Here is an 18688-nt window from a genome sequence, read left to right as displayed (position 1 = left end):
GTGCAGCGGTCACCGGCACTCCTGTCCTCTCTCAAGCCTCACCCTTCCAATGCCCTGCCTGAGCATCAATATTTAAGGAATGTTTTGCTTATTGAGCACTTTGCCATGCCAGGGCATGGTTGGTTCTAAGCACCTTGGAAGTAGTCACTATTTTAAGCCTCTCAACAAGCCTCTGAACTGGTGTAATCATAAGCATCAGCCCTGTTTGTAAGTGGGGGACGGAGGCCTGGAGCACCTCAGGGGCTTTCCTAATGGCAGACAGATCAAAGGAATATGCTAGGATTGGGGCTCAGAGAGTCTGACTTCAGAACCCGATTCCTCAACCACCAGATTTATATACATACTTTAAGTATGCAGACTTGTATCCTAGGACAGCCTGGGAAACTGACGTTATCCCATGGGAAAGGGAGTGTGGGTTAGTGGACAGAGAACAGGCATGAGAGACAGATCCAAGTCTGAATCCTGCTTCTACTACATAGTAGGTGACCCCAGGGCATATTAACGAACCTTTCTCACCAGCAGTGACTGGTCAGTAAATCAGAGACAACCCTTCCCACTCCCTAGTATGATCACCAGGATTACATGTGATAATAAATGTGTTCAACCTAAGACATGACATCAAACACAGATACACAGTGACAGGTGGCTACTGGTTAAGTTAACAACTAAGCAGATGACTTTGATTTACCTGATTTAAGAGCCTGACCCTCTGTACTAGTTGGACACGAGAAGGATAAAGCTCCTTAGAATAAAACTTCTAACAAAAAATTCACATCAACAAAAACCTTTAATCATTATCTGAGCTTTCAAAAGGGGCTGACTAGTGGGGGGTATACACATTACAAAAGTCTTCATGTCGCTGCAAGTTACGTAGAACTTATTCTACTTTTCAACAGTGGATCTTCCTGGTATTGTTAATGGTGACAACTGGATGTAACCCCTCCCATCTAAGTGACTGAAAAGGAAGGCACTTTTCTGTGATCCCTGCCTCAGACACTAGGTGGCGCTACATTCTCACTTCAGCTACATTCTGGCTTCCTACAGCCGTCCATCTGGCTGATTTTGAATTACTCCCCAGCTAACATTTCTTGGGCTTGAGCTGCATTCCATTTTTCACAAGTGCATCAGACACCTTCTGAAAGTGAGCAGATACCAGATGGGGTCATTCAAGATGTCAACCCAGCCTGGTCAACTATCCCCACTCAACCCAATGAGAACATATTTATTGAGTACCCACTATGAAGGGAATCCAGCCTTGTACCCCAGCGATCTGTCCATGCTTTACCTTTCCCCCTCAGGCCTCCTGCTATCTACAGAAAGTTCCAGAAGAATCATAGCCACTGAGGAAGTCAAGGAGAGTTGGAGTTGTGGGAGAACACAGAGATCACTTTATCTCCCTTCACCTCACACATACTGACAATGGCCCAGAGACAGAAAGTGAGTTATCCCAGGAGGCACAGCCTGACAGACCAGAATTAGGATCTGTTTCCTGATCTCAGGTCCTTCCACTTGGGATCCCTCAAGAACAGCCACCAGGATCATACCAGAAAATGGTACTGGTGTAGGACGCTGTGACTACACATCCTCACACAGAGAAGCTACCCCCATTTAGTAACACTCATTTCCACAGAACTTTACTAGGTGTTTAAACACAGATATTCTGTGGTTTCCCCTCAGGCCCATTGCCCAACAGGTATTGCTCCTGGCCACTGGGGATGGACATGCCCAGCTTGCACAGCTGGCCAAAGTGCCACTCCCTTGCCAACCACAAGTGTGTTCCGCAGCCTGCAGCAACTCAGCCTCCTTTGCTTGCCTCTGGGCATTTAGGATCTTTGGTTAGGCCTAATATTTGTTAAGGTGAAGCCAAAACAAATAATCCAGAGAAGAAAAGGAACCAGGTCCTGTCTCCCTAGCCAGCAGGTTGGTAAGCTGGCTAACAAGGTCTCTCTCTCTCTCTCTCTCTGACTCAGTCTCCCCATCTGGATAATAAAGGAGTTAGATCTGACCCCTCTCAGCCTTAGCTTTCCAGGGTCTGTCATGTGGCTATTTAGCTACCATTATTAAGTGAGGTAATTCATCATGTCTACATCCAGCACCTTGTGGGAGAAATGAAGCTCATCATTGGTTTTCAGATATATACTATTTTAAGTAACAGAAGTGTGAGTTTGACTCAGGAGACTGAGGCAGGAGGATCACAAGCTTGAGGCCAGCCTCAGCAATTTAGTGAAGCCCTGAGCAACTTAGTAAGACCCCTTCTCAAAATACAAAAATTAAAAAGGGCTGGGGATGTAGCTCAATGGTAAAGAAAGCACCTCTGGGTTCAATCCCCATACCTCCCCATACAAAAAGAAAAAGAAAGTGTTAGTTTTTCCTTATGTGTTTCTTCCTTTTTTTTTTTTTTTTTTTTTTTTTTTTTTTGCTGTGTGTAGGGGGCGGGGGCAGGGTGCTGGGGATTGAACCCAGGGCCTTGTGCATTCAAGGTAAGCACTCTACCAACTGAACTATATCCCCAGCCCTGTTTCTTCCCCTTTAAAAAAAATAATTTCAAAATATTCCTGACATACAAAAAAGGTCAAAAACATGGCAATAGATTCATAGGCATTAAGCATAGTATCTGAACAGTAGATAATTGAGTGGACATTTTTTCAACTTTGCCATTTGTCTGAATTTTCATAATAAAATATTGAGAGGAGAAAAAAGACATTAAGAATAATATAATGAGCACCTGTGTAATTGCTGCTCAGCCTACCACATCAAACCTCCTGGATGTGGATACTTGAACTGCAATACACAGGTGCTCCTCAACTCATGATGGGGCATGTCTTGATCAACCCATAATAAATTGAAAATGTATTCAGTGGGCCTAACCCAATAAACACCGGGCTCAGCCTCTCCTGCCTTCATCATGCCCCAGTCAGGGGGCGGCAGCCTAAGCCTGCAATCCCAGGCTGAGGCAGGAGGCTTGCAGGGCCAAGGCCAGCCTCCACAACCTAGCAAGACCTCATCTCAAAATAAAATATATATTTTTAAAAGGCTGGGGATGTAGCTTAATGGTGACTCACCTCTGGGTTTAATCCCAACACACACACACACAATTCTCAAAACACTTAGATTAGCCTAAAGTTGGGCAAACTCATCTAACAAGTCTATTTTATAACAAAGTGTTGGGTAGCTCATGTAATTTATAGAATACTGAAAGTGAAAAACAAAGTCAAAAAATCTGGAAATCTAATCATGGTAAGCCAGGGGCCGTCATAGTGTCGTTTTGCTTTGTAAATGTTCTTCATGTCATAGACAAGTTTTCATACCACGTGTTTTCTTCTGCAGCTTGATTTTTTTCACTTAGCATTTAAGTTCCGAGATTCATCTGCACTGATTGATGGGACTCTGGCCTACTCCGTTTTACTACTGTTTTGAAGTTGCGCAGTCTTCTCTGCTCCTGAGCATTCTCCCCTCGTCCAGTCGCCCTGGTGCGTGTGGAAGGGGTACAGCAGCATTGAGATGTGAAGAGGAGCATGGCCTGCCACGTCCCACGGCGTGGATCCAGGTGTTTTCAAACTGTGTCATCGTGGCCTGTCTGTGGCCCTGTTTTCTACTATTCTGGCTTCATTTTCGGAGATCTCTGCACATGTGGTGGCCTTGGAAGCCCCAGTGGCCAGAGGCACCCCTCTCCAGAGAGTTCCCGCATGGTCAATGGAACAGAGGCGACCTGTGTTCCTCCTGAACATGTCAGACTGGGTCTCTCCCTGGACCTCCCTAGTCATTTGCTCCTCTCCGTCCATCTCATCAAAGCCAAACAGGCGAGGATGGGCAAAGTTGAGACTCCAAAGGAAAAAAGTTGTTACCAAATTAAGGAGGACTGGAAGCTGAGCAAATGACAACAAATGTCCGGGACCTCACCAGTCCCTCACATGTCCCCTCTCACTGCTGTGTGTGTCACACTGTGTGTGATTACGCTGCCATCAACAGTGCCTGTGCCCCCTGTGTGGCTGGGAACCTCTCTAGGAAAGACCTCATCTTTATCTCCCCAGATCCAGTGCAGCTCAGTGCCCCGGGCACAATGAACAGCAGCTGCGGACTCAATACCTCCAGCAAGCACAGCCTGAAGGGAAGGGGCAACTCCACCCTCTGTCTTTTAGCTCCTCCCACTGCAAACCCAGACTATCAGGTAAGAGATTTCCACCCACCTTCTGAGTCTCAGACCACAAGACAAACACAAGTGGACAAATGCATTGTCTCAGTCAAAATCTATATGCACTTAGATAGCTGTTGTTTATTGAACACCTACGATGTGCCACACATTTTTTTAGTGTGACAAGCTGCATCCAGATAGAAGTGTTTCTAGCTTTCTGTGAATATATGAAAATTTATATATTAATAGGGTGAATTTTATGGTATGTGGATTATATCTCAATAAAGCTGTTATTTTTTTCCAAAGAAATACAGATCTTATATAATATGATCTCATTTATATGAAATTTTAAAATGGAAAAAAGTGGTCTATGGTGATAGCGGTCAGAATAGCACTTATCTTAGAGAGTACAGACTGCAGCTTCCAAGCCTCTGCAATGCTGGAAAAGTCCTAGGTCTGGTCAGAGGTAGTATGTGGACACCTCACATGCAGAAATTTGCTCAGCTGTGTACTTCAGATGTGTGTGCATTGGAGCATGAAAGTTCCACTTTCATACAAAGAAAACTAAAAAGTGCTTGTATTAGTCAGCCTTCATCACTGTGACCCAACAAGTACGACTTAGAGGAATAAAGTTTATTTTAGGCTCATAGTTTCAGGGGTTTGGTTCACAACAGCCAACTCTGCTCTGAATCAGAGATGTAGCAGAACGTTGCGGTGGGACGGTGTGGCAGGGGAAAGCTGCTAAGCTCCTGGCCACCAGAGGGGAGCCAGGGACAAGAGATAGGCCACACTCCCAGTGACCTACTCCCTCCTATCACATCCCACCTGCCTACAGCTACCACCCAATGGTCCATTCAAATTATTAATCCATCTAATAGATTAATCCACCCCTGAGGTTACAGATCTCTAATCATTTCACCTCTGAACATTCCTGCAAGAACACAGGCGCTTTGGGAGACATTAAAGATGCAAACCATAACAGTGCTGTTTCTTTTTAAGTGAAGGAAAGAAACCAATTCCAGAGCACTATGGGACGCAGATTTTTTTTTAAACTCAGGCTGTTGGGTGCTAAACCTGACTCCACCACTTACTAGCTGTGATGAGTACTTTAAACAAATTTCTTACCTTCAGGACCATCATAAGAATCAAGTAAATTAATCCCTGTGAAACATTTAGAACCATGGAATAGTAAGTGTTCAATAAACCACAGAGCCACTTCAGAGGCCAAAGGTAAGACCCAAAAGACCCAGTGGGAAGGGGACACAAGCAGATCACACTGGTTACCATGGAGGATTCCCTGAATGTCAACCAGGCTAGTGATAAGAAGGTCATAAGGAGACTATGCCCCAGCACACACTGCCATTTCTACACTTCTGTTTCCATGTTTGTACTGGTCTCTCAGCTGGACCATGAGCACCATGAAGGCAGGAGCCCTGTCTTGCTCTTGGTCACCTCTTCAGTGTCCAGCAAAGAGCAGAGCTCTCTGAATACTCTTGAAGGAGCAGTGAGTGCATGAACCACAGTCCTGATCTCAGCTGACCCACAGGAAGCACCGAGAGGGGGCTGCTGCTGGAATGTAGGCCCATCTAGTGGAGTGAGGCTGGCAGGAGAGGTGGTGGATGGTGGTGGATGTGTCAGGGCTTCAACCTTCGTGGATGTTGAAAAGGGGAAATTCAAGGAGTCCGAGGTGACTCCCCTGCTCCTGCTTTAAGCAACAAGGGGCTGGAAAAGGAAGCAACTTCTGTCTGGAACCAAGTAAGATGGGCTGGGAGGAGGTATCCAGATATGAGTAGACAAACGGAGGTATAACTGGGCTAAGCACAGAGGTTTGGGGATTAATATTGCCCTGGTGGCAGACTACTTGATAGCATATTCAAGAAGTCTAGAAAATGACTTTGCATTGTTTGAGCATTTATGTTGGAGTAAAAACTCATTCGATGTATTCATTCACACTGATCCTTGTTACGAAAAAAAAAATATATATATATATATATATATATATATATATATATATAATTTAATTTTTAAATTTAAGGAGGTGGAACTCCTTAAATGCAATTTTGATATTTCTTTTCAGGCTATCTGCCTATAGCTGCCTCTCCCTTGCCTCTTCCCTCCAGGTAAAAACAAAAGGTACCTGGTGCACAGAACTTTAGTCTTACCCTGTAATTTTAATATTAGAAACATCTAGTCCAGTGGTTCTAAGTCTGCGATCCCAGCCCAGCAGTATCAGGTTGATCTGGAACTTGTTAGAAATGCAAATTGTTGGATGGCCCCTCCCCCCATCCAGATCTACTGATCTAGAACCTCAGGAGAGGTGGGCCCAGCAATCTGTTAAGCAAGTTAAAACTTGAGAACCACTGGTCTGGGAAATTCCATCAGTTTGCAGATGAGGAAAATAAGATACAGAAATTAAAGGATGGCCTTGCTTAACATCACACTCTGGCCACTGCAAGGTCTTACCCAGACATCCAAAGAAAGACCAAATACTGGGCTCCACATACTGACTGAGGCACGGTAGTGGCTACTGACTTCGCAGCAGGTGAGGTAGTAGGAAGAAATGACAACTCTTCAAGGGGTCAGCTCTGCAAAGTCACCCCAAGTCCCCCAATTTCTTAAGTATCTACTCCAGGCCAGGCTCTGAGCCATATCAGATATGGTACAGATCTTGCTGGAAACCAGGAGGTCAGGCATATTGTTGTTTCAAAAAAAAAAAAAAATACTTTACCCATTGAAAGCCTTCTATGTGAGTCAGGGTCCAGTCAGGAAGCAAAAATCAAATTAGTAATTTGACTAGGGAAACTTTAATATAAAGCTTTATTGGGCTGGAGTTGTGGCTCAGAGCACTTGCCTAGCATTTGTAAGGCACTGGGTTCAATTCTCAGCACCACATATAAATAAATGAATAAAATAAAGGTTCATTAACATAAAATAAGAATTTAAAAAATATATGTGTTACCTAGTAAAGGCTGGTGAGCTATCAGAACTCCTGCTTGTGACCGTTGACTGGTGTCCCCTGGAAATTTCCTCCACCTCTGATTCCTTAACATGACCTCCATTGCTTTCCTTCCTCCTTCTCTGATCATTCTCTCAAGAATCTCTTTTCTTCATATATCCTTTACATTCTTTGGGCAATTTCTTCTGCTTCCTTAATTTAAAAGTGAATAGGAGCTGGGCTCCTATTACAGCCTCAGTAGATTAGGGAGGTACTTAGCAACTCAGCTAGACCCTTTCTCTAAATAAAATATAAAAAAGAGCTGGGGATGTGGCTCAGTGGTTAAGCACCCTGGGTTCAATCCCTGGTAACCCCCCCCAAAAAAAAAAAAAAAAAACAGTGAATATGGATGAGTAATTCTGAAGGCAGGCCTCCCAACTGAGCTCCAGACCTGGGCCTCCCACCAGTTGCCCTCTTACATCCTCTCCTAATCCACGAGGGCCATTAGCTGAGTCTCCTCTCCCTCCTCAGCCCATGCGCACACTGGGCTCTGAAATTCCTCTGCAACACCCTCCCTCAGGCCCTTTGCTCAAGCCCTAGGTCTTCCAATGTCCACCTGTCTTGACCTCCTCCAGTCCTGCCACAGGGCTAGGGAGGCAGTCTAAAATCCAGGTCAGAGCACAGTTACTCCCCACCCTCCTTAAAACCCTTTAGTGATTTTCTGTCATCAGAGAATAAGATCCAAAGGATGACACACAGGCCTCCAGGTCCTGGCCCCAGCAGCCCTCCAGGCCACCTCCACTCTGTGGGTAGAATTGGGAAAAAGCAAGGGGTTGGGGGCAGGTGGATGTCAGGAGGCTCAGTGCTCACCTCAGCCTCCCAGTTCTTGTTGTTGTTGTTTTTTGGTAGTTGGGCACAATACCTTTATTTATTTATTTTCATGTGGTGCTGAGGATCAAACCCAGGGCCTCACGTGTGCTAGGCGAGCACTTTACCACTGAGCCCCAGCCCCAGCCCTAGCCCTCAGCCTCCCAGTTCTGCTGGCCAGGACAGATGGCCTGCCTACTCAAAGTCCTGCTTACCTTTCAGGACTGGCTCAAGTTTCTCCACCTCTTTATGTAGTCATTTCTTTAATGACTACAATTAATCTCACACACATACACATACACACACAAGCACACATGATTTCTGAGCTCAGAAAGAATGATTTCAAAATATTTAAGCACTGAGAACTCATAGGCACCCACACATCAGGACAAACGCTGGCCCTGAGACTGGAGTCAAGTCTTTTAAGGACCCCCTGCTGGGCCAGGGTTATTGACCTATTGGCTGCTAGACTGTGAGGAGGTCTAGCAGTTCAGAGGAGGCACTCAGGGTGCTCAGGGCAGCAGCTACACACCAAGCAGCATAGGAGTATCTCAATCTTTTAACTTCTGGTATGACTGCACATGCATGAGCCCTGGGACTCTTATTATGCGCCAGATGCTGGGCTAAGCTAACCCACTTCACCCACCACCTCCTTCAACTAGCACAACCACATTGTGAGGTATAATCATCATCTCTACCACTATCATCTTTCTTACCATCATCTCCACGCACAACCACCATCTCCAGCATGCCGACAGACTTGCTGTGGGTTTCACTGAAGATCCTATTGCTTGATCAGAAGTTAAATCTACACCTTCAATAACTTTTGCCTGTTCTTCAAAGGGCAGCTACCTAGCACTTCCCCATCACCCACAGCAGCATTCCAGGGCATTTCCCACAGTCCTTTGCAAACCTGTTCTAACCACCTCTAGCCCAACCCTGGCACTGCCACTACCACCACCCCCATTATTCCTGGCTGTAGCCCTGAATTCCTTATGACACAATTTTCACAACTGCCACCACTGGGCTGTAAGACCTTTGAGGGCAGGATCCTGTTCCATGCATATTTAATTCACTGCTCTGCAGAATGTCTGGTTATGGGCCCAATGTTGGTCAAGTGCATGAATAAATAAGCAGACACATGAGACTGAAATGTAACTGTTATTTGAGGTTAGATCTATCTTTAACTGTTCCACCAACAAGAATATGGAAATACATAATACATTCCTTTTATTTTTAGCATTTGAATTTGACTATTATTATGAATGTATTAAATAAGAATCTATTAAGCCACTTTGTAACCTGAGAACAGGGGCTGCATTCAAATCTCACCCCTGCCACTTTTTGTGTGTGTGTGTGTGGTATGCTGGGGATTGAACCCAGGGCCTTGTGCATGCAAAGAAGGAACTCTACCAACTGAGCTATATCCCCAGCCCACCTCTGCCATTTTCTAATGACCTTGCTCAATGCTTCTCAGCCTGCTGCCCTTGTGGAATGGGGAGTGATCCTGCCTACCTTGGGGATTCTAAGGAGGAAGGAGGAGACTACATAGTGCTCAGCACCTCACCTGTGCAAAGGGACTCAATAAACAGTATGTTATCTTTGGTGGTGGGTGGATGGTAGCCCAGGGATAAAAGGAAATGTACCCTGATGTACTCTGGGCCAAACGTTGGTAGGGTGGTCTCAGACAGTGGTTCTCCACCTTGAATGCAAGTTGGAATGCTGGCACCATTCAACCCAAATCCCTGGGAACCCAGGCTTTTTTCCCCCACACTCTCCTGAAGATTCTAATAGGTAGTCAGGTTGAGATCCTCTGCCGAAACTAGCAAAGTAGGAGACAAGCAATAACCTATCAACAAACCAGCCAAGAGTCCAGGAAAGGATGTCCCAGATCCAGTGAGGCTGTCTTGATTCCAGTTGAAAATAAAAAATTCTCAAAATTGAAAACTTACCTGTTTTCTAATCCTGAATACACATGCAAATAGAATATATCATGATTACTAAATTCTCTGAAAGCAACCACTCTGGAAAAAGTCATAACAAAGCTCAAGTGTTTATTAAGAATTAAAAATACTGTAAAGAAGCCATACAGTTCATTTCACAGTAAACTAAACAAACTTTTTTTTTTTTTTTTTTAACTTTTACTTTTCGGCTTTTTTTTTCCTTTCTTTTTTTTCTTTTGGAAGGGCAAGACAGCCATTTAAGAACAATACAGCTCAGAGGGGAAGGGGTACAGCAAACAATTACAGAAATGCAGTGCACACGCTCCCCACTGACAGATGGGGTCTGCTCCCACAGCAGACCTCCTCAAGGACATCCTGTTAAAACAAAAAAACCTGGCCTACATCCCCCAGGGAGACACCCCACCGCTGTGTGGACTGCTCTCAACACATTTCCTGAAAGACCCCAAAGACACTTTTCTGGAACTCTGAACCTATGCATTATTCGGTAACCTGCCCAAATGTGGATACAGGTGGGCCACCAGAGACAGACATGCACCAGGACTCTGCGTGGTGTGCTTGAGCATTCAGAACCATCTGATTCTTTGCATAGTTACCTTTGATATCATTAGATGGTTCAGGAATGGAAAAGACACCCACGCTAGAAAGGCAACCCGCAAGTAACTGATTCTTTTAAAATGAAGACAAGGCATTGCCCTCTCCTGACTCAGAGATTACATCTATGAGTCCTAACCAGTTTTAGGTGGAAGACAAGTAAGAGATATCTCATGAAAACTTCAGCCAGAAGTATAAAAAAACGTGCCCCACCCCCACCCTTTTTTTTTTTTTTTTTGGTAACTTGAAATCTGCCAGCCAGACAGGGTATTTGAAGGTTAATCTGCTTCTGTTAATCCTCAATTGAAGCCACTGTCATTTTTCTGACACTAGACACATCCCTTTTAAAAGCCACCTCTTGTGCACCGGGGCTGGGCCTTCAGGAAACAACCAAAAGCAGAAGCAGAGAACTTAAGAAACCAATGGTGTGTGGTAAGAATCGCAAATAAATTACCTGGGCACAGAATGCAATGCCTTGGTGTTCAGGTGGTGTCCACTGCTGGGGGGGCGGGGGGGCGCAAAAACTTGCGGGGAGGGCACATGGGAGGAAACAACACATTTTTTTGGTCATGAGAAAATGGACTATAAATCCGCGCCCTGGACACACAATTCACTTAGATTTTTTCGTGAATCTTTTCAACTTTCACAAACAACCTATCCAGATCATTTCTCAGGTCATCTAGTAGACCCTTGGCTGATTCCAAGTTGTTCTCGTTGGTTTCGATTTTGACCGAGTAGGCTACCAAACTGTCCACAGCAGTCCTGAGCATTTTCAAGTCCGACTCCACCTGGCTCACTGAGGATTTCAGGTTGTCTAGAGAAGAGAGTCTGTCCAGGAAGTCCTGAGGGGGCAGACGTGCGGCCTGGGCTCGGTCCTGACTGAGCAGCGCGTGCACCTGCTCTTGCACCTTCTGCAGCGATTCCACGGTGCTGGGGAGCTCGCCCACGCTTCTCTTCAGCTCCTCCACGTCGCCGTAGAGCGCCAGCTGGGCCTCCCCCAGGCTCCTCACGGTGCCAGCCAGGCTGTCCTTGTCTGCCTCGGACGAGGACCCCAGGTCTTTCAGGTGCTCCTGCAGCGCAGCCAGGCGCTGCTCGTACTCCTGGCTCTTGGTCAGGAGCGACTCCAGGCTATCGGTCTGGCGTGCAGAAGCCACTTGCACGGATTGGACTTCATCCTCTAAGTTCTGAAGCCTGGAGTCCAGACCCCGACTCTCTTTCTGGAGCGCATCTAAGGCGTCGGGGGTTCTGGAGGACCCGTCTTCCTCCGGCCCGTGGGACTCGGCCTTCAGCTGGCGGAGCTCCTCCTCCAGCCTCCGGATCTCCTGCGGGAGGCGGGAGGTCGACTCCTCGGACTGCATGAGCTTCTTGGTGAGGGCCTGCAGGGCCAGGCGCTCCGAGTCCGCGGCCTCCTTGAACGCCTGCTGCTCCTGCTTGAGGCTCACCAGCTCCCGGACCTCGGTGTAGACATCAGACTCCATGGTCTGCAGGGAGCTTCTCAGGGCCTCTATGTCCCTCTCCCTGGACTCCGCAGAGGTCTGTATCTCTTTCACCGCATCCTTCAGGGCTCTCAGGTCCTGCTTGTACCCCTCGGATTCTTCCAGAGAGGCGACCTTCGCCTTCACGTCATTTATTTCCTTCTGGCTCCTCTTCTGGACCTCAGTGAAGATGGCGATGTTGTCATTGATGGACTTGGTGAGCTCCGTCAGCCTTTCCTCCACTGTGTTCTCCAGGGACGTGAAGTCGCGCTCGCGCGCATCCTTCACCACATGAATGCCGTCAGAGAGGTCTTTGAGGATCTCGTTCTGGAGTTTTTGCAGAACTTCACCGATCCTGCTGATCTCACTCTCCCCCTGTTTCACTGCTTTCTCTGTGAGGTCTTGCTTATGTTGGGAGCTTCTCAGGATAGACTCGAAAGCCCCAAATGTGGTTTGCAGAGACTGTACCTGTAGCCAAAATCCAGACATTAGCTATAGAAGAGTCATGAGTTTTACAGGTACAGCTACTTTGTTTTCAGTCTGCCCAGCCTCCAGGTCCCTTAACTCTTCCAGAATGGCACTACACTACTCCTCTGAAGAACTCTCCTTTCACATGTAGCCCATGTCATAGTTGTGGGGAACAAACTTAGGACTTCCTCCAAGAGCCCCAGGGATGGCTTATAACCCTGGCCTGAACAATGGGCACTTTCCACCCACCCTGAGTCACATTGACTAGCCAAGCATGGGCACATGTGCTAAGGCAGACCAAGGAGGCAGATCTAGGACTTCTGTTAAAACTACAGGGGAAGAAAACTTTCTCCAAGGGGACTGTTAGCTACGGGATCAGGTAGGCCTGGAGCTGCGTAGACCAACACATGGAATGCCTATCTAGGAATCAAGCCAGCACAGCTGAGAAATGGCCAAGGTTTGCAGACATCATTTGAATCCCTGGATACAGCTATAGCTTAAGGAATCTACTCTTGAACTTTGCAGTTTAAGCCAGTCAATTCTCTCTCTAAGCCACTTAGGGGAAAATTTCTACCTCCTTCAACTGCAAGAGTCTTCAAGTTTTTGTAGGAAAGAAACAGATACTCTGTGCTGGAAATCAAGACAAGGATCCAGGCCTTAACTCATCACTTCCGGCTATGTGGCCCTAAACTAGTCATTGTCCTCCATGGCCCTCATTTAATCTTTATTCTGAAGTACCTCAGAAGCCCAAAGATCCCTAGCACCATCTGCAGACCATTGCCAAAGGAATAAACTGATCCCGCAGCAGGCTCTGGTTTGGTGAACACACTGGGATTTTTTTTGCTTCTACATATTCCTTCTTAAAAAATTCTACCCTGAATGAGGCCTGACCTGAGAACTACCCAGGGGAACTGGTTTAATATATAATGAGGCTGTAGGATGATTAAGAACCTAGGAGGCATTATCCTGACACAGCATTTGGTGCCATCTATAATGTTTAGTTTGGAAAAAAAAAAAAAGGAAGAAAAAGAAAAAAGGGAAAGAAAGATCTATCAATTCCCTACCTCTAACAGCCAATTCTCAGGACCTGCAAGAAAGGGACATGGCATGATGTGACCAGCCAAACCCACATGTGGAAAATTGTGCAGGATAAATGACCCTGGTCAATACTGAACAAATGAATGGCATTTTATCATCCATTTAAAAAGTTTAAGAAATTTTCAATCAAAAATGTGCATTTCATATGGATCCTGACTCAAACCAACAATAGAAAGACAGTCTCGGGGAGAATCAATACTATTGTCTGGTATGACATTCCAGAATCTCTGCACCTGGGGTGTAGCTCAGTGGTAGTCTTGCCTAGCATATGCAAGGCTCTGGGCTCTATCCCCAGTACGGTGCCATATCCTGTGTTTTGTTTAAAACAAATAAGGAAGAAAAGAAATAAAAGGAAAGGAACTCTTACTGGTTAGAAATAAATCCTAAAATACCTTGGGTGAACTAATGTCTCTCATTTTAAAATTAGTTCCTGGTGCCCTCTCCCCTAGGTCTGCAGGGTGACATGGGCTCTTCTGAGGGATTAGAGCTTAACCACCAACATGTTCTGAAGCCCTGGACCCACCTGTTCCAGATCAATCTTCTGAATAAGGACAGGCTAGCCTCTGCCTGTACTATGGCCATTTTCCAATACCAAGTACAAATGGAGGAGAGGGGCCAGGTGTGCCCCCGACAGGGTCACAGAGGGGTTCAGGGTCAGGCTGCTCTAACTCCAACCAAAAGATGAGGGAGGGGAAGGGAGGTGGTGAAATGAAACAAGAATGGCAAAATACTGATAATTATTGAAACTGGGATTCATTATATTGTCCTCCTCTTTTGTTTATGCTTGAACATTACCATGATGAGAAGTTAGAAAATAAAGTAATATGGACTCTGTAGCCAGATTGCCTTGGCTCAAATCCTGGTTTTGACACTTCCCTGCTATGTGATCCTGGGTATGGTACATAACCTATCTGTGCCTTGGTTTCCTCAGCTGCATGAGGGGAACAAAAACAATACCCAACTCACAGGATCGTCATAGTAAGGGTTAAATGAGTTCATATAAGTAAAGTGCTCAGTCATGCCTAAAACACAGTGAAGGTCTGTCTCTATTCCTGTTGCATCTCTATTCAGAAGTCCTGAAGATTCACAGCACTAGCTGCAGCCTGATGTCAAAAGGAAGAATAGTTGAAAACACAATGGGACACCTGGGTTCTAGCTCCAGTCACACCAATAACCACTCTGAGAAGTTACACTAGCTTTCCAAGTCCCAGGTTCCTCATCTTTTAGACAATAGGTCCCTCACATCCCTTCTAAATTCAGTCTGTGATTTTCAGACAGTAGAATAAGGTTCTCCAGGGCCTCCAGAATATTAGCCAATTTCTCTGCCCAACCAAATGCAACCTGAGTCATAAAGGACACTTTGAGAAGGTACTAGAGAGAACTAGACTCTGAAACTAGGTTATTAAATCACAGTACCTGCCTGTTCTAACATAGCACTCAAATTAGAGGTGTGAGCGGCCGAGCCCAGCACTTGCCGCATGGCAGGCAAGACCCGGTGCTTTCTGAATGATCCAAAGCATGAATTCAGAGCAAAGGCTGATGGAGAGCTGATCTGCTCCCTATTCCTGAATGTCACCCCCAACCTGGGCTGGCTCGACACATGGTTAGAAAGGGAATTAGATTAAAAATTATGGATAAAACCAAGCCAGTCAACCCCCTATAACTAAAAAAAAACAATGTCCCCACACTGAGGGTACTGTGTTCATCTTTATGTACATATTAATCAACAGGTATTGAATGTACCTGTTCTCCCTACGTATGTGGGATGCCCACTAAGTGGCGAGCACTGGGGAAGAAGCCAAGAGATAAAATAAAAGCTAGGCCAGGATCCCTGCCCTCAGGAACCTAGCTGGGCCAGGAGTGGGGGTTTAGGAACTGTCCTTAGTAATGGCTGACATCAGCGGGGCATTTCTGTGTATAGTAACTATCAAAGTGTGAATGGTAGGTCTAGCATCATCTAAGTCCCAGAATGTCCGATTTCAGAACCAGAGCTCTTAATCACTGTGACATGCTCAGGCAGAGATACGTTCAAAGCACACTGAGGGCCTGGAGAAGAGGCTGCCAACGCCCAGAGCCCCAACTACTGGTTCAGAATCAAAATGAGAAAACCAAGAAATAGGGCCGGAAAACTGACTCTCTCACAAACAGCTTCTCCTTTCATAAACTACTTCTAACATCACTTTTTGCCACCCTGGGTGTGAGAGGGCAACACGAGCTCTTCTGAGGGTCCAGAATTCAACTGCCAACCTTTTCTAAAGCCCTGGACCCAACTGTGCCTAAATTTTCTGGGTAAGGACAGGCCAACCTCTTTTCCTGTGCTATGTCCATTCAGGTGATCTGGGACAGTTTTCCATACTGATGAACTTTTGGAAAACAAGAGATACCAGGTGGGGAACCAAATCCTATTCCACTCTAAGATCCCCCACTTATAGTGTGACCTGAAATATGTCATACAACCAGTCCATGTATGACCTGGAATAAGTTACACAACCAGTCTTGGCTCAATGGCCCCATCTGTGAAATGGTGCTAAGTGCTATCTACCTCAGATAGCTAGGAGAAATGAAATTGTGGCCAAAAAGCACTTAATGGAATATCTGGCCCACAGAGACTACTAATTATGAATAATACTACTCTAAGTGCATTTTTCTGCCAAGAACCAAAACTCAACCCCGACAGAGACTTAAGAATCATACAGGGGTTCAAACTTAGGTTGTCAGAGAACAGGCAGTACTGGCTCCTCAGTACAAAATAACTTCCTTACTGGCCTCATAAAAGATGCAGGAAGAAGTGGCCACACACTTTGGGAAATGCTGATAAGACTGGACATATTGAGCACCGTTCCATACCAGGTAAGGCAAGGGAAATATAATGAAATGAACAGCTGAGTGGTTGAGTGCCCCAGGAGTTAGACTACAGTGTGACTCCAGCCTGGCTGCTTGCTAACTGTGTGACTATGTAGTTATGTAGCTCCACACTTTCCTCATCTGGGAAACGGGACAGGTAATAGCACTCACCTCTTGGAGTTGCTGTGAGGTCAAAAGAGATGAAATATTTTCCTATGTTTAGGACAGTGTCTGACACATAAGCGCACAATAAATGTAAGGCACTGAACAATGGCTTAATTATACTACTAAATTAAAAGAAAAGTGGTCACTGTGTCCTCAGCTTCAGAGCCAAGAGGATTCTTAAAAATCTCTCATTGTGTGGATGGGAAACTGAGGTCCAAAAAGCAAAGTGTTCTACACATACCTGGGACAGAGAAGGGGTGAGAATCAGAAAGGAGGGACTAAGGGAGAGACTAGGAAGAAACCTAAGAAACAAAGCCCTGTTTTTTCAATCTGGACTCAAGATGTCCCCATTTAGGCCTCAACTTCCAACATCCCCTAATTTTTCCTAAAATGCTACTCTGCTATAGGCAGGGGAGCCACCTCCTGTCCCTTAAACGTGTTCAAGAATGTTCCTTGCCTGCGAGTTCTTCACATTCCTTCTCTGAACATTCAGCCATCACCAACTAGATGATTGGCTCTACCCCAGACACGGGCCCAGGGAAATTCCACACCTCCCTCTTCCCAATCTGCACAGAGGCGACCCTAACTGCCACCTACCTATGTGCTGCTTCACAAATATGATTTGTCTTTCGCTCTTCCACCGGGCCTACACAGAGCTATATGACTATCAGACTTCAATAAATATTATGATTGATTAGCAAGTGGGTGGCAGAAAGCAAGAAACGGGCTAGTGATTAGACTCCAGCAGGATGTCTATTTTGTAAAGATGATGTGACACTCAGGATAGGCAAAGCAGCACTGCCTACTTAATTCCCTTATAAAAGTCACCTCCCTTAGCCTGCAGCATTTAGCAGGCTGACTCATCCCAGTTGCTCTGCCGGTCTTAAGAGGAAATTCCTAGTCCTGCACACTCAACAAAAGTGGAGAGACTTGGCAGGACCAGCAGCATGCTGGGAAAAGGAGGCAGTGGTTCCGGGCTCACAAGTGGCGGGATTTTTTGTTTCGGTCCTGCAACCAATTTTCCATTCAGCATGACACGGAAGGAATATGGAGGAGGGGAAATTCAACGGAAGGGGTTGCACTTGGTCTGGAAAAGCCACGGAAGGATGGAAGCTGAGCAACTTTGCCTTGGGAGCTGGGTCCATTCATACCTGAAATAGGCGCTTGGGAACCCTTAACTGGACAGTGGCCCAGACTTTCTCATGCAATCTGCAGCTCACCAGCTGGGGTGTTTGTTAACTCACTGTCTCTAAGTCTCAATTTTCTGGACTGGAAAATGGAGTCACAACCAGCAGCCCTCCCTCCCGAGGTTGCTCTAAGAATTAGACAGTAGGTAGGTAAGTAAGCCCTCTCAACCCCACATAGATAGAAGTCCTTTTCTCGGTTATGACCTAATATTTTTGGCCTTTCATTCCTCTAAAGCTGAAGTAGGCTATTTCAAAGGCCCACAAGGGCATTCTGGCCCAATAAAGAACAAGGGGCCTAAAGATAGATAATATTTCAGTGGAACTTCGCAAATGACTAGAAATTACTAGTTTTTCCTTCCCCAAGCTCTGGGTCTATTAAAAACCGGCTCAGATGTCTCCCATGGCAGAGCAGAGGTGTGGCCGGAGGCTTCATCGGGATGCCGGGATGCACTGGCTTCCTTTCCAACCTCCTTTTCAGACAACTCTGCCCATTCAGCGGTTCCTAATCCAAAAAGAATGGGCTCCCCAAAGCCTGCAGGCTTCCTTACAGGTCACCACTAATGTCCTGTGACAGGCCCTTGGCCCACCCTCCCTGCTGGCCGGGCCATCCTCGCGGCGGTCCATCCCTCGGGCCCATTCCTCTGCGGCCATTAACAAAGAGGGTCTGGGACCGCCTGGGAGCCGGGGCCCGGATCAGGGTGTCCGGCCGGGGACCGCCGGGCAGAGGCAGGGACAGGGGCAGGGGCAGGTGGGGCCGGGCGGGCACCGGGGACGACTGGGGCCGGGGCACCCACCTTCTGCTCGACGTTCTGCAAGCCCTGGTCCAGCTCCTCCCGCTGCTGGGAGAAGTCCTGGTGGCTGCGCCGGACCTGCTGGACCTCCTCCAGGACGTGGTGGACACACCAGCCCGAGAAGGCGGCCGCCGCCACCAGGGCGAGGTAGAAGAGAAAGTTGAGCGCCCG

General features: G+C 46.5%; 1 protein-coding gene across 1 annotated transcript; it reads right to left on the bottom strand.

Moving 5' to 3' along the window:
- Positions 1 to 9971: 9971 nt before the first annotated feature.
- On the bottom strand, positions 9972 to 18685 carry Ckap4 (cytoskeleton associated protein 4; the record flags this gene model as incomplete). Its single annotated transcript, XM_015482576.2, has 2 exons — positions 9972 to 12432; positions 18521 to 18685. Coding segments are annotated over 2 exons (1494 nt in total), but the record flags the coding sequence as incomplete, so codon positions are not given.
- Between the last annotated feature and the right edge of the window lie 3 nt (positions 18686 to 18688).

Source organism: Marmota marmota, unplaced genomic scaffold (genome assembly GCF_001458135.2).
Source record: "Marmota marmota marmota unplaced genomic scaffold, marMar, whole genome shotgun sequence".
NCBI classification, from domain to species: Eukaryota; Metazoa; Chordata; class Mammalia; order Rodentia; family Sciuridae; genus Marmota; species Marmota marmota.
Note: the sequence above shows the minus strand (reverse complement) of the source record. Positions and strands in the feature narration are given on the sequence as shown.